The sequence below is a fragment of the Echeneis naucrates genome, chromosome 2 (assembly GCF_900963305.1).
Source record: "Echeneis naucrates chromosome 2, fEcheNa1.1, whole genome shotgun sequence".
Classification (NCBI taxonomy): Eukaryota; Metazoa; Chordata; class Actinopteri; order Carangiformes; family Echeneidae; genus Echeneis; species Echeneis naucrates.
The window spans coordinates 17,286,213-17,307,316 of NC_042512.1; the positions used below are offsets into that span (position 1 = coordinate 17,286,213).

The following is a 21,104-nucleotide window of genomic DNA, read 5'->3' on the forward strand; positions in this document are numbered from 1 at the left end:
CTTTCTCTCTGTCTGTCTCTCTCTCTCTGCCTCTGCCTCGCTCTCTTTCTCTCTGCCTCTGCCTCGCTCTCTGCCTCTCTCTCTGTCTGTCTCTCTGCCTCTGTCTTGCTGCCTCTCTCTCTGTCTGTCTCTCTCTCTCTGCCTCTGTCTTGCTCTCTGTCTCTCTGCCTCTCTCTCTGTCTGTCTGTCTCTCTGCCTCTGTCTCTCTGTCTGTCTCTCTCTCTGCCTCTGCCTTGCTCTCTGTCTCTCTGCCTCTGCCTTTCTCTCTGTCTGTCTCTCTCTCTCTGCCTCTGTCTGTCTGCCTCTCTCTCTGCCTGTCTCTCTGTTGGTCTCTGCCTCTCTCTCTGTCTCTCTGCCTCTGCCTTGCTCTCTGCCTCTCTCTGTCTGTCTGTCTTTCTGCCTCTCTCTCTGTCTCTCTCTCTGCCTCTGCCTCGCTCTCTGTCTCTCTGCCTCTGTCTCTGTCTGTCTCTCTGCCTCTGTCTGCCTCTCTCTCTGCCTGTCTCTCTGTTGGTCTCTGCCTCTCTCTCTGTCTCTCTGCCTCTGCCTCGCTCTCTGCCTCTCTCTGTCTGTCTGTCTTTCTGCCTCTCTCTCTGTCTGTCTTTCTGCCTCTCTCTCTGTCTGTCTTTCTGCCTCTCTCTCTGTCTGTCTTTCTGCCTCTCTCTCTGTCTGTCTTTCTGCCTCTCTCTCTGTCTGTCTTTCTGCCTCTCTCTCTGTCTGTCTTTCTGCCTCTCTCTGTCTGTCTGTCTTTCTGCCTCTGCCTCGCTCTCTGTCTCTCTGCCTCTGTCTCTGTCTGTCTCTCTGCCTCTGTCTTTCTGCCTCTCTCTCTGCCTCTGCCTCGCTCTCTGTCTGTCTCTCTCTCTCTGCCTCTGTCTGCCTCTCTCTCTGCCTGTCTCTCTGTTGGTCTCTGCCTCTCTCTCTGTCTCTCTGCCTCTGCCTCGCTCTCTGCCTCTCTCTCTGTCTGTCTTTCTGCCTCTCTCTCTGTCTGTCTTTCTGCCTCTCTCTCTGTCTGTCTTTCTGCCTCTCTCTCTGTCTGTCTTTCTGCCTCTCTCTCTGTCTGTCTTTCTGCCTCTCTCTCTGTCTGTCTCTCTCTCTGCCTCTGCCTCTGTCTCTGTCTCTCTCTCTGCCTTTCTCTCTGTCTGTCTCTCTCTCTCTGCCTCTGTCTGTCTGCCTCTCTCTCTGCCTGTCTCTCTGTTGGTCTCTGCCTCTCTCTCTGTCTCTCTCTGTCTGTCTGTCTTTCTGCCTCTCTCTCTGTCTCTCTCTCTGCCTCTGCCTCGCTCTCTGTCTCTCTGCCTCTGTCTCTGTCTCTCTGCCTCTGCCTCGCTCTCTGCCTCTCTCTGTCTGTCTGTCTTTCTGCCTCTCTCTCTGTCTGTCTTTCTGCCTCTCTCTCTGTCTGTCTTTCTGCCTCTCTCTCTGTCTGTCTTTCTGCCTCTCTCTCTGTCTGTCTTTCTCTCTCTCTGTCTGTCTTTCTGCCTCTCTCTCTGTCTGTCTTTCTGCCTCTCTCTCTGTCTGTCTTTCTGCCTCTGTGTCTGTCTCTCTCTCTGCCTCTGTCTGTCTGCCTCTCTCTCTGCCTGTCTCTCTGTTGGTCTCTGCCTCTCTCTCTGTCTCTCTGCCTCTGCCTCGCTCTCTCTGTCTCTCTGCCTCTGCCTCGCTCTCTGCCTCTCTCTGTCTGTCTGTCTTTCTGCCTCTCTCTCTGTCTCTCTCTCTGCCTCTGCCTCGCTCTCTGTCTCTCTGCCTCTCTCTCTGTCTTTCTGCCTCTACCTTTCTCTCTGTCTGTCTCTCTCTCTGTCTCTCTGCCTCTGTCTGTCTCTCTGCCTCTGTCTCTCTGTCTGTCTCTCTCTCTGTTGGTCTCTGCCTCTCTCTCTGTCTCTCTGCCTCTGCCTCGCTCTCTGCCTCTCTCTGTCTGTCTTTCTGCCTCTCTCTCTGTCTGTCTCTCTGCCTCTGTCTCTCTGCCTCTGCCTTTCTCTGCCTCTGCCTTTCTCTCTGTCTGTCTCTCTGCCTCTGCCTCGCTCTCTTTCTCTCTCTGCCTGTCTCTCTGTTGGTCTCTGCCTCTCTCTCTCTCTCAACATGTGTGAACCCACATGTCTGTTGGTCTCTGTCTCCCTGTTTGTCTCTATCCCCCATTGTGTGTCTCCCTCTGTCTGTTGTCTGTCTCTCCTTTGATACCTTCTTCTCTGTCTTGTCTCTTGGTGCCTGTCTCTCTGTTGTTGTTGTCTCCCCCCTGCCTGTTTCTCTCTCCCACTGCCTGTAGCTGTCTGTCCACCACCCATTGTCTGTTGGTGCCTGTCTCTTGTGTGTCTTTCTTCCCCACCCCCTTGTTTCTGTCTTGTGGACAGTGTAAACAGTGAGTAGTGTGTTTGTCCTCTTCCTTGTGTAGCTGTAGGTAAAGTGTGCATCTGATTGTGGATCCTCTTTGAGTCTTCTTAAGTGGCTTCAGTGAGAAGTGAGTTTCCTTGTGTGTTTTATCTCATGTGTGTGTGTGAAGTGTGTTTGTCCTCTCCATTAGTGTCTATCCCCCCTGACAGTGTGTTGTGCTCCTCCTGGTTGTATGTTGTTCTTGGTTGTTGTTAGTCTTGAGGTTGTTCCCTTTTGTGATGTCTCCCTTTCCTCGTGTGTTCCTCAGTGGTTTGTGTATGTGTGTAGTCCTTGTCGATGTTCAGAGTGTGTCCTTTTTCCTCCTTTCACTCTTTGTTGTTGTAGTTGTGTGTTGTCCTGAGTGTACTCTGTGTTGGTTCTGTTTGGGAGTGTGATGTGTCCGTTCCAGTGTTGAAGTGGACATGTCTGTGTTGAATGTAGCAGCTGCGGTTGTGTCCTCTTGTCTGCTGTTCCTGTCATGTTGTTGTCTTTCCCACGTTGTCCTTTCTGCCTTGTTGGTCTGCAAGTGTTGCTGTCTTGCCTGTCACTTGTGTCCCCTCTGCTTTGTTTAGCAGTGTTATTGTGTCTCAAGTGACTGCAGATGCTTGTCTGACTGTGTCCTTCACAGTCAGACAGACAGACAGCTGCAGTGTGACTGTCCCATGTGGCCTGAAACTGTTGTGGTGTCTCGTGGAAGTGTCCCTGTGCTCGTTGAAGCAGGAACGGATGAAGCAGGAGAGCTGATGAGGACTGAATGTGCAGCAAAGCAGCAGAGGACAGCAAGTGTGTGACAAGGTCAAAGGTGGAGGAGGAAGTCAGGAGTGGAAGCAGCACCCCTTTTCTCTGGCCACTGGCCCATCACACTTAGGCTGGTTGGTTGGTTGGTTGGTTAGGGGGTGGGGGAACTGTAACCCCTCCATACGCTGGGGTTAGGGTGTGTGTGTGTATGTAGAGTTTCTCTCTCTTTCTTTTAAGTGTTTCTCTGTCTGCTGTAGCCCCTCTTCTTGATCGTAGGGTTCAGCAGACAGGACAGAGAGAATGTGGGACAGCTTCTGTCTGAGTGTCTTTGCTGTTCTGCCCAGACAGACAAACTACATGGACACAAACCAAAGTCAAATAAAGCTCCAGACATCATGATGATGGTTGTTGTTCTGTGTGTGCGCCTTTATTGCTTTCTCCTCTCTCTCCCTCTCATCCCACACACCCTCTTCCCCAGGCAGAGTCCTTCCACTCAGCACAACACCTCACACACCTCCAACCTGAAAGAGAACACAACATGAAACACAACTCACCAACAGCACACACCCACAATCACCCATCACACCTCCTCCCACAACACCTGGTTGTTGCAGGTCTGGCGGGAAGGGAGGAGGGATGGACCTCCTCCCTTCCCGCCAGACCTGCAACAACCAGGTGTTGTGTGTGTCTGTACAGAGGTGAGTGGTGTGTGCTGTTGGTGACTCACCAACAACACACACCACTCACCTCTACCACCACACCTGAAACACAAAGCACAGCACAACTCCAGGAAGGACTCACCTCAACCAAACACAGGAGGCCGCGCTTCACCAACCAGCCAACAAACTCCACACAAGCACTCACCTGCTACAGACAGACCCAGTCCCACTTCACCAGCCTGGAACACAACAACACAACACAACCAACAAGCACCCTCTTCCAAGCAGGACAACGGCAACTCACCTGCAGCACTCTGTTCCTCCTTTCCCCCTGCAGGGTGTGGAGGAGTCACCTCCAACTAGCAACCTGCACACAAAGAGCACACACATGTCCGTGATGACACTCACTCACCTTTCCTGCTCACAACTTCCCGCTCTCCACTACCTGCAACGCAACACAACACAACACAGAGTATTTAGGAACACGTGCACTTACCGACTCAGGCTTGGAAGCCCTGCTGTGTGAAGACAATCCACCGTGGAAACTCACCTCTGAACACACAAAGGGCAGCTTGGACAACCTGCAACACTCCAAAGGACGCTCACCTCCACACACAACCCTCACTTGGCTGTGACACAAACCCACACCGACACACCCTGCACCGCATCGTTTCCCAAACTGTGCTACACAGCTGAAGTGGCTGTGTCACACAGTTCAACCACAACCACACTCAGCCACATCACCGCCATCACACGCACACACACACACACACACTCTCTGGAGTCAGTGTGGGTCTGTCCTGTTTGTCTGTCCTGTGGGGAGTGCAGGCTGTGTGTGGTGAAGCAGAAACAGCCCCATCAAACACACAACTACTCCAACTACACCCTCACACAGCTTCTCACCAACGTCACGCTCTGCGTGACAAGAGGAAACACACTCTTGGGAGGACAGGGAAACACAATCTCCTCCTGGTTGTGACAGAAACACAGCTCCATCACACACACCAACACACTCACAGTGCAAAGCAGCAGGTGTCACACCAACACACAAACTCCAGGGAACTCCTCCCAACACATCACAACTCACACCTGCTACAACACCAGTAACACACCTTCCCAGACACAGACCCACTCACCTCATCTCTCCTCCACGACCTGCAACACCACACTCACACACAGCCAACCACACCCACTAAGGACACACTCTTTGACACACACCCACACCTCTCTCCCCACTCACCTTGGCCCACCTCAGTATCTTCCTCTCACTGCACACCATATAAGACACACAATCAATCACTGCTGTGTTGTAACAACACACACGACACACAATGGACACACACAGCAATAGACAGACAGACAGACAGTGTCCGACACAGCAATGGACACAGACAGACAGACAGAGCGATGGACACACAGACAGACAGACAGACAGACACAGCAATGGATACAGACAGACAGACAGCGATGGACACACAGCAATGCATGCACAGACAGACAGACAGCGATGGACACACAGACAGACACAGTGATGAACACATAGACAGACAGACACAGCGATGGACACGCACACAGACAGTGATGGACACACACACACAGTGATAGACACACAGACACACAGTGATGAACACACAGACGGACAGACACATACAGTGATGGACACAGTGATGGACACACAGACACACACACACACACACACACACACACACAGTGATAGACACACGGACACAGCGATGAACACATAGACAGACAGACACAGCGATGGACACACACACAGACAGTGATGGACACAGACACACAGTGATAGACACACACACACAGTGATGGACACACAGACACAGTGATGGACACAGACACAGACTAACACACACAGCAATGGACACAGACAGACAGACACACACAGTGATAGACACACAGACACAGTGATGGACACACAGACACAGACACACACACAGTGATGGACCCACGGACAGACACAAACAGTGATAGACACACAGACAGACACACACGGACACACACACAGCAATAGACATACAGACACACACACACACAGTGATAGACACACGGACAGACACAGCGATGGACACACAGACAGACAGACACAGCGATGGACACACAGCAATGCATGCACAGACAGACAGACACACACACACACACACACAGAGTGATAGACACACAGACACAGTGATGAACACATAGACAGACAGACACAGCGATGGACACGCACACAGACAGTGATGGACACAGACACACAGCGATGGACACATAGACACACAGCGATGGACACACAGACAGACAGACACACAGTGATAGACACACACAGCAATGGACACACACACACAGACAGACACAGTGATAGACACACAGACACAGTGATGGACACACAGACAGACACACACAGTGATAGACACACACACACAGCAATGGACACACAGACAGACAGACACAAACAGTGATGGATACAGTGATGAACACACAGACGGACAGACACATACAGTGATGGACACACAGACAGACACACACACACACACACACACACACACACACACACACACACACACAGTGATAGACACACAGACACAGTGATGGACACACACACACGGACAGTGATGGACACAGACACACAGCAATGGACACACAGCAATGGACACACAGACACACAGTGATAGACACACACACACAGTGATGGACACATGGACACAGTGATAGACACACAGACACAGTGATGGACACACAGACACACACACAGTGATAGACACACGGACAGACACACACAGTGATGGACCCACGGACAGACACAAACAGTGATAGACACACAGACAGACACACACGGACACACACACAGCAATAGACATACAGACACACACACACACAGTGATAGACACACGGACAGACACAGCGATGGACACAGACAGACAGACACAGCGATGGACACACAGCAATGCATGCACAGACAGACAGACACACACACACACACACACAGAGTGATAGACACACAGACACAGTGATGAACACATAGACAGACAGACACAGCGATGGACACGCACACAGACAGTGATGGACACAGACACACAGCGATGGACACATAGACACACAGCGATGGACACACAGACAGACAGACACACAGTGATAGACACACACAGCAATGGACACACACACACAGACAGACACAGTGATAGACACACAGACACAGTGATGGACACACAGACAGACACACACAGTGATAGACACACACACACAGCAATGGACACACAGACAGACAGACACAAACAGTGATGGATACAGTGATGAACACACAGACGGACAGACACATACAGTGATGGACACACAGACAGACACACACACACACACACACACACACACACACACACACACACACAGTGATAGACACACAGACACAGTGATGGACACACACACACGGACAGTGATGGACACAGACACACAGCAATGGACACACAGCAATGGACACACAGACACACAGTGATAGACACACACACACAGTGATGGACACATGGACACAGTGATAGACACACAGACACAGTGATGGACACACAGACACAGACACACACACAGTGATAGACACACGGACAGACACACACAGTGATGGACCCACGGACAGACACAAACAGTGATAGACACACAGACAGACACACACGGACACACACACAGCAATAGACATACAGACACACACACACACAGTGATAGACACACGGACAGACACACACAGTGATGGACCCACGGACAGACACACACAATAATGGACACACACACACACACACACACACACACACACACAGAGTGGTGGACACTCACTACACTCCCACTACTCCCCCTACAACATCCACACTTCCTGCACTACTTACACACACTCATCCTACATCACAGAAATAACATGCAGCGGCCTAATACACACACACCCCAACTCCACATCATTCACCTACTAACACACAACACTTCTTCCCCCTGCTCAGGAACACAACTCCAACCTGCATTCCACATCACCACCAGCTCAACCACACACCTGCACCACCTTCCACACGTCCTGCCACAGCTACACACAGGGCCAGCCCGCATGTGGCACAAACAGGAAACAGACACACAACAGAAACACACCACTCCTGACCTACTTCTGCCAGTCACATCCTACCACCACAGATACACACAACAACACACCTCACCTTCATGTCAACAATAAACACACACACCTTCCTATCACCTGCTCACTCATACACTCACCCTAAAGGTAGCAGACACACACAGCTGCACTCACTCTGGTACTAACTCTGATATAAACTCAGAAAACTCTGATAGGAATTCTGAGTACGGACCAGGTGGATGGTATACTGTAACTAACAGAACTGGTTTTTCACCTTTCCAGTCCGAGTGGGAGAGACTAAGAGTGAGGCTTTCAAAAGACCTGAAGCCAGATTTTGGTCTGGGGTTGATTAATAGGCTTGACTGAAATATTGCAGCCACCCCACCTCCTCGACCTGTGGTACGAGGGATATGAAAGTTAACATGAGTTGGGGGTATAGCTTCATTAATGCTAACATACTCATCCTGCTGCAGCCACGTTTCAGTTATACAAAATAAATCAATATGGTGATCAGCTATGAGATCGTTAACTAGTAGAGATTTTGATGATAATGATTGAATGTTCAACAGTCCACATTTGATCGCAGTGTTATTTGAGACTAAGTTTGTGGCTGTTTTAATTACAGTTAGGTTTTTGTTTTTAGCTCCTCTTTTGTTTAATTTGAGTTTATTAACTTTTCTAAATTTAGGTCGTCGGGGGACAGGCACAGTTTCTATAGACCTAAACATAGACAGAGACTATTCTATTCTCGGCAGATGAGAATAGACAACACTCACAAACCCCACTTAAGCCACAGCCTGGCAGATAAACACTCACCCACATTAATGACTCACACCTCACACACTAATACACCCACTCCACGTGGCTAACTTCACAACATCACTTTATCATTTCACTACATCCCACGATGACATCTACACATAAAGCAACGACAACAACAGCACCCACTTTGGTCACATCACTACAACCACAAGCTACACTACAACTGCACCATGTGCCTACTCCACTACAAGGACACACTATGGGGCCACCCTGTCGCACACCAAGAAGCACTTTGATGACAACAATGGGCACATTTCACAAAGACATCCCTCTTCACCTTTGCTACAGGACCGCACCTTCAGCCTAACACCAGCACCACAACTACAACCTGGTGGACATGGCCTCAACCATGGACGACAACACCACCACTCATCGATGCTCGTGGGCTAATCGCTGACGCTAAGCTACCATCAACCTACTGACATGCTCAGCACAACACATGGAAGCTCGCTGACTGCTAACAAACACCACACACACACACACACAGTCTGAATACTAGAACCCACTGTGCACATTCAGCTCACTAATAAACACACACTCAGCCTCAGGTACACTCGGCACCAGCAGACGACCCGGGGGAACTCTCAGCCAACCGCTGTGCCGTCACCTCTCACAGCAGCTCACCCAGGACGGGGCCCACAATCACTTCCGTATGCTGTGGTCCACTCAGAAATCATTATCCAGCTACACACTTTGTGCCTAGCTACACTCAGGACGTTCGCCAAACTAGTTGCCACATTCACATGACAGCCAACTGCACTCCTCCTGTGCACAAACTCCACTTTCTGTTCACTCAACATGCCTAAGCTGACAACTGAGCTACAAGCTACACTTCCATGTTGCTGCTTTCTCATCCAACTGAACACATTCAGGTTAGGCCTTTGTCAATGTGCTTGCACCGTTCTTTCTGACTGCTTTTTATCCATTTCAACATCGTCCCTTTCAAAGATATGTTGAGTCTCTTTAACAACTCTGTTTCCTGCTTGGTCTACGCCTGCTCTCCATCTTCACTGCCTCCAGTGATTTGGGCCTCTATAAATACATCACTTCCTTTTCTTGCCTACATTGTTTAACACCTTTCTAAGGGTGTGCTTTGGAAAGTAGCTGCACCTATCTACACCCCAACACACTGCCTTTCTAAATTAACAACTCTTTGCTTTACGCTCCCATCCCAACACACAGTCAAGGGAAAAAAACACTACATATACATGACCACAAGTCAGCTCCTTCACTACACCTACCCAAACTACATGACCACAACAAGCTTCCATTAAGATGCACACACACACACACACATTGACTACAACACCTCACTCAGCTGTAGCTCCACTACATTGCCAGCAGCTACTCTTACTTTAGTTGCTGCTCCCTTCCTACATTTGGAAACTCCTACACTTCTTCCTCAATGCTGCCTCACACCTAATCACCTCATTCTGTCCCTCATTGTCGCTGCTGAGGACCACCTCACTTTATCATCACCACAGTCATTCATTTCACATCCATTCACAGTGGAAAGCACAATACACAAACGCCACAATTTCCTGTTTTATTCACATTAACACACAACACATCAGCCTGGTGGAAGACCTACTCCCAACAGTCATTCAGCTCCATTTTATTCTACTGCCACTAATACAAAACACTTTAATTTACACACATCACACAGTGAATGAGCAAGGCCAGAGTTTTTTTTTTTGTTGGGGAGGGGGGGGGGGTTGGACATTTCTCATTACAAAAGGCTACAAAACTCTGACAACCTGCAGCAAACATCACTTCTCCACCAACTTCCTGGAGCTGTCGCAGCACCGTCACTTCTTCTGGCACCATCTTGGCGTTCCTTTCCTTAACCCAGGCTTCAGCAACACCAGCAGCTTGGACACAAACGGCTGCAGAGAGCCTGATGGACAGGACACTGCTCAGCTGGGGGGGGAGAGCTTTCCTACACACCTCAGGGCCGGAACACCAAGATGCTGCCATTTGACACCTGCTCAAAACAGCTCCAGGTCGTTCTAGTCACATCCCACAATACACAATCATTTACGCCATTTAAACAACAACCACCACACAACACCTACAACTTACTGTCTTTCTGCTAAGCTAACTAGCCTTACCTTCCATCCAGCCATTCACTCCCCTGGTGGTCGTCCTCGTTTGATGACGTCACTCACAGCCGCCGCCGCTGCAGTCAGCTTATTCTTCCTCCTGTTTAACGGGACACACAAACGAGAAGGCTGCACTTTAACACATGGACATTTCAAGATTTTTTATTTAACACATTTTAAGCCACTACATTGACACATTCAATCTGCCATTACTAAACAAAAAGACTACTGAATATAAACTAGTCCTCAGTCATGTTAAAAAGGAGTTAGAGTTGAGGTTAGCCAACTAACATCTTCTCCATTCTTTACTGCAGCTCTTCCATAAACTCACCCAGTCTGCTTCTCTATCTAGCTGCTGGGCTTTCTTTGCTCCAACAAACATCACATACTGGCCTCTCCTTCATTGCATTTTGGATTCTACCACACCTGCACATTTTTGCCAACACTTTTTTTTTTTTTTTTATTTTCCACATCAAGTCTGCTCATTGAGGGACTTCGCTTTAGACACACAGGACATTCAGTCCAATATATAACCAACACTTATCTGGGACTTCTCAGCCTTTTCTCCTCCAGCTTCCAGCTCCAGCACTGACCGGCCTGCTTCACACTTTGAAAAACACAAACCTAAAACTGAACACTTTGGGAGCTCCACAAACACAGTAAAGAGATAAATCCTGGCTGACATGAAGTCAAACAAACACCTCTTCAGTTCTCACCTTCCACCGATCTGAGCTCCGCCGAACCAGCTGGACTGAGTTTAAAGAGACGAAGGGGAGGAGCCAGCAATCAGCACACCTGGGGGGATGACACACACACAGTGATGGACACAGCAATGGACACACACACACACACACACACAGAGAGAGAGAGAGAGACAAACACTACTCACCCTAAAGGTACCAGACACACACAGCTGCACTCACTCTGGCAGCTCCAATGCCCACACAGGCCACATCACCTGAGAAGAGCCCCGTGGAAGGGCCACACTCCAACTACCTCCCTCACTCACTCACTGACGGGGGACTCACCTTCACCTACAACAGGACACCACACCAACATCCAGGAAGGACCACACACACTGCATCTGGTCTCTTTAACAACTCTGTTTCCTGCTTGGTCTACGCCTGCTCTCCATCTTCACTGCCTCCAATGTTTTGGGCCTCTCTAAATACATCACTTCCTTTTCTTGGCTACATTGTTTAACACCTTTCTAAGGGTGTGCTTTGGAAAGTAGCTGCACCTATCTACACCACAACACACTGCCTTTCTAAAATAACTCTTTGCTTTACGCTCCCATCCCAACGCTACACACAGTCAAGGGAAAAAAAACACTACATGACCACAAGTGCAGCCACACAAGGTCACTCACATGCTACACAGCTCCTTCACTACAACTGCCTGCTACTCAACACCTACCAAGACTACATGACCACAACAAGCTCCCATTAACAGATGCGCACACACACACACACACACATTGACTACAAAGGGATGTAACCAGTGCTAAACACCTTCACTTCACCTCCTGGCTGCTCTGGGGCCTGTTGGCTAGTTCACACAAACTGAACACTACCTCACAAAAGACCTTCTGAACTCCACCTCACTCAGCTGTAGCTCCACTACATTGCCAGCAGCTACTCTTACTTTAGTTGCTGCTCCCTTCCTACATTTGGAAACTCCTACACTTCTTCCTCAATGCTGCCTCACACCTAATCACCTCATTCTGTCCCTCATTGTTGCTGCTGAGGACCGCCTCACTTTTGTTGTTGCTCCCTTTATCATCATCACCACCAGCACATAGTCACTCATTTCACATCCATTCACAGTGGAAAGCACAATACACAAAACACCACAATTTCCTGTTTTATTCACATTAACACATCAGCCTGGTGGAAGACCTACTCCCAGCAGTCATTTAGCTCCATTTTATTCTACTGCCACTAATACAAAACACTTTAATTTACACACATCACACAGTGAATGAGCAAGGCTGGGCTTTTTTTTTGGGGGGGGGGGGGGTGGATATTTCTCATTACAAAAGGCTACAAAACTCTGACAACCTGCAGCAAACACCACTTCTCCACCAACTTCCTGGAGCTGTCGCAGCACCGTCACTTCTTCTGGCACCATCTTGGCGTTCCTTTCCTTTACCCAGGCTTCAGCAACACCAGCAGGTCGGACACAAACGGCTGCAGAGAGCCTGATGGACAGGACACTGCTCAGCTGGGGGGGAGCTTTCCTACACACCTCAGGGCCGGAACACCAAGATGCTGCCATTTGACACCTGCTCAAAACAGCTCCAGGTCGTTCTAGTTACATCCCACAATCATTTACACCATTCAAACAACAACAACAACAACCACACAACACCTTCAACTTACTGTCTTTCTGCTAAGCTCACTAGCCTTACCTTCCATCCAGCCATTCACTCCCCTGGCGGTCGTCCTCGTTTGATGACGTCACTCACAGCCGCCGCAGTCAGCTTATTCTTCCTCCTGTTTAACAGGACACACAAACAAAAAGGCTGCACTTTAAAAACGTGGACATTAAGATTTTTATTTAACACGTTTTAAGCCACTACATTGACACATTCAATCTGCCATTACGAAACAAAAAGACTACTGAACATAAACTAGTCCTCAGTCATGTTAAAAAGGAGTTAGAGTTGAGGTTAGCCAACTAACATCTTCTCCATTCTTTACTGCAGCTCTTCCATAAACTCACCCAGTCTGCTTCTCTATCTGCTGCTGGGCTTTCTTTGCTCCAACAAACATCACATACTGGCCTCTCCTTCATTGCATTTTGGATTCTACCACACCTGCACATTTTTGCCAACACCTCCCCCCACCAAGTCTGCTCATTGAGGGATTTCACTTTAGACACACAGGACATTCACAATATATGACCAACACTTATCTGGGACTTCTCAGCCTTTTCTCCTCCAGCACCAACCGGCCTGCTTCACGCTTTGAAAAACACAAACCTAAAACTGAACACTTTGGAAGCTCCACAAACAGAGTAAAGAGATAACCCTGGCTGACGTGAAGTCAAACAAACACCTCTTCAGTTCTCACCTTCCACCAATCTGAGTTCCGCCGAACCAGCTGGACTGAGTTTAAGGAAACGAAGGGGAGGAGCCAGCAATCAGCAATCAGCACACCTGGGGGGATGACACACACACCACTCTCACTCACTACACTCCCACTACTCCCCCTACAACATCCACACTTCCTGCACTACTTACCACACTCATCCTACATCACAGAAATAACATGCAGCGGCCTAATACACACACACCCCAACTCCACATCATTCACCTACTAACACACAACACTTCTTCCCCCTGCTCAGAAACACAACTCCAACCTGCATTCCACATCACCACCAACTCAACCACACACCTGCACCACCTTCCACACGTCCTGCCACAGCTACACACGGGGCCAGCCCGCACGTGGCACAAACAGGAAACAGACACAACAGAAACACACCACTCCTGACCTACTTCTGCCAGTCACATCCTACCACCACAGATACACACAACACACCACCTCACCTTCATGTCAACAACAAACACACACACCTTCCTATCACCTGCTCACTCATACACTCACCCTAAAGGTACCAGACACACACAGCTGCACTCACTCTGGCAGCTCCAATGCCCACACAGGCCACATCACCTGAGAAGAGCCCCGTGGAAGGGCCACACTCCAACTACCTCCCTCCCTCACTGACGGGGGACTCACCTTCACCTACAACAGGACACAACACACGGCATCTGGTCTCTTTAACAACGCCGTTCCCTGCTTGGTCTACGCCTGCTCTCCATCTTCACTGCCTCCAATGTTTTGGGCCTCTATAAATACATCACTTCCTTTGCTTGGCTACATTGTTTAACACCTTTCTAAGGGTGTGCTTTGGAAAGTAGCTGCACCTATCTACACCACAACACACTGCCTTTCTAAATTAACAACTCTTTGCTTTACACTCCCATCCCAACTCTACACACAGTCAAGGGAAAAAACACTACATATACTACACGACCACAAGTGCTGCCACACAAAGTCACTCACATGCTACACAGCTCCTTCACTACAACTGCCTGCTACTCAACACCTACCAAGACTACATGACCACAACAAGCAGACAAGCTCCCATTAACAGATGCACGCACACACAAACCCACATTGACTACAAAGGGATGTAACCGGTGCTAAACACCTTCACTTCACCTCCTGGCTGCTCTGGGGCCTGTTGGCTAGTTCACACAAACTGAACACTACCTCACCAAAGACCTTCTGGACTCCACCTCACTCCGCTGTAGCTCCACTACATTGCCAGCAGCTACTCTTTACGTGCTGCTCCCTTCCTACATTTGGAAACTCCTACACTTCTTCCTCAATGCTGCCTCACACCTAATCACCTCATTCTGTCCCTCATTGTCGCTGCTGAGGACCACCTCACTTTATCATCACCACAGTCATTCATTTCACATCCATTCACGGTGGAAAGCACAAAACACCACAATTTCCTGTTTTATTCACATTAACACACAACACAACAGCCTGGTGGAAGACCTACTCCCAGCAGTCATTCAGCTCCATTTTATTCTACTGCCACTAATACAAAAACACTTTAATTTACACATCACATTTTAATGAGATTTCTCATTACAAAAGGCTACAAAACTCTGACAACCTGCAGCAAACATCACTTCACCAACTTCCTGGAGCTGTCGCAGCACCGTCACTTCTTCTGGCACCATCTTGGCGTTCCTTTCCTTTACCCAGGCTTCAGCAACACCAGCAGCTTGGACACAAACGGCTGCAGAGAGCCTGATGGACAGGACGCTGCTCAGCTGGGGGGGGGAGAGCTTTCCTACACACCTCAGGGCCGGAACACCAAGATGCTGCTATTTGACACCTGCTCAAAACAGCTCCAGGTCGTTCTAGTCACATCCCACAATACACAATCATTTACGTCATTTAAACAACCACCACACAACACCTTCAACTTACTGTCTTTCTGCTAAGCTAATTAGCCTTACCTTCCATCCAGCCATTCACTCCCCTGGTGGTCATCCTCGTTTGATGACATCACTCACAGCCGCCGCCGCTGCAGTCAGCTTATTCTTCCTCCTGTTTAACAGGACACAAACAAAAGGCTGCACTTTAAAAAAAAAACAAAACACATGGACATTTCAAGATTTTTATTTAACACGTTTTAAAACACTACATTGACACATCCAATCTGCCATGACCAAAAAAAAAAAAAATACTCTGAATACAAACTGTTACTCAGCCATGTTAAAAAGGAGTTGGACACTCTGACCTTTAAGGTCCAACCTCCCCTAATTTTTGTCTGCCGTTCATTAGGGACCAGAATCAGGAAGAGTCGCACAGGAAGAATTTAGTCTGACAACTTCTCACTCATCTGACATTTTTAATGGCACTAAAGAATCCCATCAAGTTTACAAGCACAACTACAATGATGCTACTAAACTCTGCACTGCTGTCTCTGAGCTTCAGCTTCGCTTTAGGTTAGCCAACACACAATCTCCATTCTTTACTGCAGCTCTTCCATAAACTCACCCAGTCTGCTTCTCTATCTAGCTGCTGGGCTTTCTTTGCTCCAACAAACATCACATACTGGCCTCTCCATTGCATTTTGGATTCTACCACACCTGCACATTTTTGCCAACACCTTTTTTTTTTTGTTTTATTTTCCACATCAAGTCTGCTCATTGAGGGACTTCGCTTTAGACACACAGGACATTCAGTCCAATATATGACCAACACTTATCTGGGACTTCTCGGCCTTTTCTTCTCCAGCTTCCAGCTCCAGCACTGACCGGCCTGCTTCACACTTTGAAAAACACAAACCTAAAACTGAACACTTTGGGAGCTCCACAAAGAGACAAATCCTGGCTGACATGAAGTCAAACAAACACCTCTTCAGTTCTCACCTTCCACCGATCTGAGGGCCGCCGAACCGGCTGGACTGAGTTTAAGGAGACGAAGGGGAGGAGCCAGCAATCAGCACACCTGGGGGAATGACACACACACACACACACACACACATACACCTCAGACACAAAGAGTAATACTTCTGAGGCCCAGTTAGACTTTCTCACAAAGCAAAACGAGGGAAATAGTTGATATTGTTCTAAACACAGACAACAGTTAATAAATGCCACAAAGAAATGCAATTTTTTTTATTAGCTCTTGTCTTTTTCTACTCATTTTTACAGCATTTACAAAATTAAAGGACTTGTTGCTTCAAAATGTATCAAATTCAAATGCTAAGAGCAACTTCTCCAAGCTCCCATTGCAAAGTTAATGTCCTGGGGACAATGTGTGATTATGTACAGAAAAAATATCAGATGTTCATGGTGTAATGATCATGGAGTGAAATGTCGTGTTGACATTTAACTGGAGCCACATGTGCAAATTCCAGACCACATAAAAAAAACAGCTCTTATCCTTCAACATATTATATTAAAATATTCAATTCAAAAAACACCCACCAGAAACCAACTAGAACTTGAGTAAAAACCCCAGACCCCAAAATCTTTACTTCAACTTCTTTCCCTTGAAGAACAAAACCTGTAGATTTAATCTCTCAAATTTGGCAGAAAAATACCCTGTTATAGGAAAACATCTTACGTAAGTATTGTGTTTCTCTGACATGAAAGCTGAATAATATTGCCAGACTGATGAAAACTAAGGGACTAGGACAAGTGGAGATGATGGAAATCATCACTGTGACAGTTCTGCAGAGGTATGAAGACAGTCTGTTCACACTTGCTTTTTCTTTGATGCTTCCTCCTGAATAAAAGGGTGAAAGTTTACAAGCACAATGCACTTTACAATGAGTAACTCTTGCACATAAAATGTGTACAAAATCAGTGCTTGTAGCGTGTGCATGTGTCTGATGTACATCTGCATGAAAACATCAATGATATGGTGCCACGAGGAAATGTGGATAAGCTGATATTGTATATGCAACATAAACTTAGTCCCTTCTTTTTCACAACACCCAACCAAAGAGACAACCAAGAGCAAAAACTTACTGAAAAACTCTCATCTCTCAAATATGCTGTGCAACCTCTGCACTATCAAACCCCCCCCCACCAAAAAAAAAAAAAACATCACCATCTTACCATCTTAGGTTTGAACTTCCAATATGACAAATGCAGTGAAACATTTTGGTTGAGAAGAACAATTAATAACCCTCAAATTCCGTGTCTGCTGTAAAAACAATTTGCGGCGCGTTAGCAGAAAACAATGGCATTTAAGCTATGGCAAATTTATTCTGCAGCATTGAACTATAAGTGCAGTAGTGACTTCAAATTCACTGTGTTTGATATGTGCCTCATTACTCTTCACACCTGTTTTCTAGATATGGGAAAATAAACAGAACATGACTTAAAGCAGTCGCTGCGCCACGAAGATGATGCCAGTTTAATTTCCCGAGTCTATTTAACAAGTTGAGAGTGGCGGTGCTTTCGGGTCTCTAGCCAGGCATGAGGAGAGCTTGGGCTTTCATTGACTCTGGATGGCAGGGTGCCAGCTGCACAGGGGGAAACACTCCAGGGTCAGAATTCAGGTTGGTGTCTTTGGCTGCAGGGAAGCTGGGCTCCTGCCACAGCGCTTCATGCTGATGGTTATCAGGGGGACCATAAGCGAAGAGTGCTGAGGTGTTTTTAAGCCCACACTGAAGAGGAGACAACATTGCAAGACACCCAGGACAGAAGAAGGACGCAGCAGACCAGGTTTGAGACTTCGTTTCAGGATGTATGTGACCCATTGAGGCAAGGAGGGAGCCCCAGAGACACAACCCTGATGTGTGCGAGGAGGCTGACGGGGGACTTTGTCTGTGGGCTATTCCTGGTCCATTGGTCTGATGGTTCAAACTCTTGTTGGCTTGAATCCAACATGGAGGGTGTGGTGCTGCCACAGAAACTTCTAGATTTTGGGTGGAGGTCTGAATTTGGGTCAGGCTGGTGTCTGCTGTGGGTGAAAGTGGTGACTGGCCAGTCCTGGAGAGACTGAGCTGGTGCAGCACTGCGCTGGTGGCAATAAGGCCAGCCACACTGGTCAGATAGACCAAGCTGAGCATACAGGAGACCTGAAAGTAAAATGAGATCCCAGTTTATGCTCAATTCTTTGATGATAGCAATTCAAATACATTAGTAACTCAACTCCTCTTACACAGTTTTGACAAAAAAAAAAAAAGACATTAAAAATTAAATTTGCCCAAGTGGTCCCATTGCCAGATGTCTCTTAAGGATATTAATAGCCTGGCTGCTGTCTTGGAATCCCCCCTCTGACCTTAGTAAAGTGCTGGTAGATGGCTGTGAGGGCTTGACTCCATGCTGTTTGCTCCAGCAGCACACAGAGGTCGGTGTAGGTAAACCAGCCACGTTTCATCCCCTGCCGTTCTGCAATGCTGAGGACAGAGACACAGAGGGTCCAATTGGTTGCAACAGCAAGGATTCACAGAACGATTAAATAACTGAACCCAATTTGTCTTTTTACTTTAAAATTGTATTTTGGTGAAATAGACCACAAACCTGGTTTCTAGATGACTTAGTATATTGAAGAAGTCATCTGGCTCAGTAAAGAGACTCCACTCCTAAAAGATACAAGTGATCAATTGGGGCAAAGAACTTGTGCACACACATATACATGCAGGGAAACACGAAAAAACAAGAGACACAAATTGCCACTTACAATGGCATTCAAAAAGTTCATCTCCAGGTTGTTGACAGTTTGGACATCCAGCTTCCCAGCTGCTCCCCACTCATCGTTGAAAACTTCTTCTTCCTCACCTTCATCATACAGATACTTGCTGGCAACCATCTATTTCAACATGAGATCAATAAATCATCAGCATGCTTGGTTTACTGATTGCAAAATTATTCAAAGACACAACCAGAATAACACCAGCACCTCGCACACTTACCATAGATATCAGAAAGAGGTCAGAGGAGGAGATCTTCTGTAGGTATTCAGGGTTTCTGTGTCGGAGCCTTTCAATGTAAACTAGAGCAAGCATCATGGCACACGGAGAAATGCAAGCCTCCCTGAAGAGAGAAAACAGAGTTCACCAGTTACACACAGTTCCTCTAAGACTGTTTAACCAACGCTCATATGCATACACAATACTGACCTGGCAACATGAGCAGCATACTTCTTGTGGAGCTTCCGTATTGGACTTGGTGCTGACTTTTGGAAGATTTCAACAGCAATATCTAAAATAAAGCATGTTCCCATGGGATTAAAACCATTCGATGGACAACATACATTGATTGTCTCCATGTACTGAATAAATTGTGTTATAATTTCTCATTTCTTGGTGGGGGGGGGGGGGGGGCTGTTACCTGTAACAGGGCAGGAGAGGGCATCTAAGGAAACATCCTTTTCCAGGCCGTAATACAGTCTCTTCCTCACCCTTTCACTCAACTTCTGGTGTCCAGGAAGAAACTGTCACACAAACATTACTTATCATGAAACTGCGCTTTTAGCAGCACGACTTCAGATTCTCCATATTAAACTGACAGGCTGTCAAAACGCATATATCCTGATTAACTGCTTCAAAATGCAAAAACTTAACTACACAACATAGCAAATATAAAAGTACATCGGCTAAGCTAATGCTAGGCCAACAGATAGCGGAGGGTAAAGTAGTAGCAGCAGCTAGCTAACACTTTTACCTAGTTACCTATTTTTTAACTATTATTATTGTTATGAGACATTAAGCAGAACCATTTGACATCAAGTATAGTTAACTTTCAACGTCGCTACAAAGTAAATTGGGACAGCACATCTGCTGTTGACTGACGTGACCGCCAACTAGCGTTAGCATTAGCATTAGCAATAGCTTTAGCCGCCCCTTCGGAAGTCAGCAACGTACCGTGAACTCCTGGAAGTCGGACAACTGAAAGGTCTTCTCGTTAAATAAAGCGTTGAAATCCATGTCTGCTAATGTCGTAAACATTAGCCCCAAATGTAGAGAAGACGGAAGAAGTCGGCCTGGTTGGTTCCCAGGTTCCCCCCCTCGCTGCGCCCCCGCCTGACTCGAGGAGCTCCGCAGACAACACACCCTGACCCCGGACAGCCGGTGACGCTGGGCCGGGAGGGGCGCACCGTGGGGCGGATACACAACAGCGCCGAGCTCCCATTGGCCAAAGGACGCACTCATAACTACATTTGGATGTTTATTTTTAACATATTATCTTACAAAACCCAATTAATAACTCATCATTAACGGTCACATCTTTATTTACAAATACTGGTTGTGAATAACGGTGGGTTTAGATATTTTGCC

General features: G+C 47.5%; 1 protein-coding gene and 1 long non-coding RNA gene across 6 annotated transcripts; both read right to left on the minus strand.

Moving 5' to 3' along the window:
* Nucleotides 1-2,146: 2,146 nt before the first annotated feature.
* LOC115056735 (uncharacterized) lies at nucleotides 2,147-15,913 on the minus strand. 5 transcript variants are annotated; one of them, XR_003841817.1, is made up of 5 exons: nucleotides 15,820-15,913; nucleotides 13,180-13,264; nucleotides 10,779-11,564; nucleotides 4,054-4,116; nucleotides 2,147-3,611 (listed from the first exon to the last, which is right to left on the minus strand). It is a non-coding gene; the product is annotated as an uncharacterized LOC115056735 (long non-coding RNA). The 5 variants fall into 5 exon arrangements; XR_003841814.1 differs by lacking the exon at nucleotides 2,147-3,611 and having other exon boundaries at nucleotides 3,898-4,116; nucleotides 10,779-10,869; nucleotides 11,486-11,564; XR_003841813.1 differs by lacking the exon at nucleotides 2,147-3,611 and having other exon boundaries at nucleotides 3,898-4,116.
* Nucleotides 15,914-16,971: 1,058 nt separating this feature from the next.
* On the minus strand, nucleotides 16,972-20,889 carry cnppd1 (cyclin Pas1/PHO80 domain containing 1). Its single transcript, XM_029520489.1, has 8 exons — nucleotides 20,691-20,889; nucleotides 20,158-20,260; nucleotides 19,947-20,028; nucleotides 19,740-19,860; nucleotides 19,508-19,636; nucleotides 19,348-19,409; nucleotides 19,106-19,223; nucleotides 16,972-18,902 (listed from the first exon to the last, which is right to left on the minus strand). Exons 1-8 carry the CDS (start codon nucleotides 20,772-20,774, stop codon nucleotides 18,288-18,290), a joined length of 1,314 nt encoding a protein of 437 aa, XP_029376349.1. The 5' UTR covers nucleotides 20,775-20,889; the 3' UTR covers nucleotides 16,972-18,287.
* Between the last annotated feature and the right edge of the window lie 215 nt (nucleotides 20,890-21,104).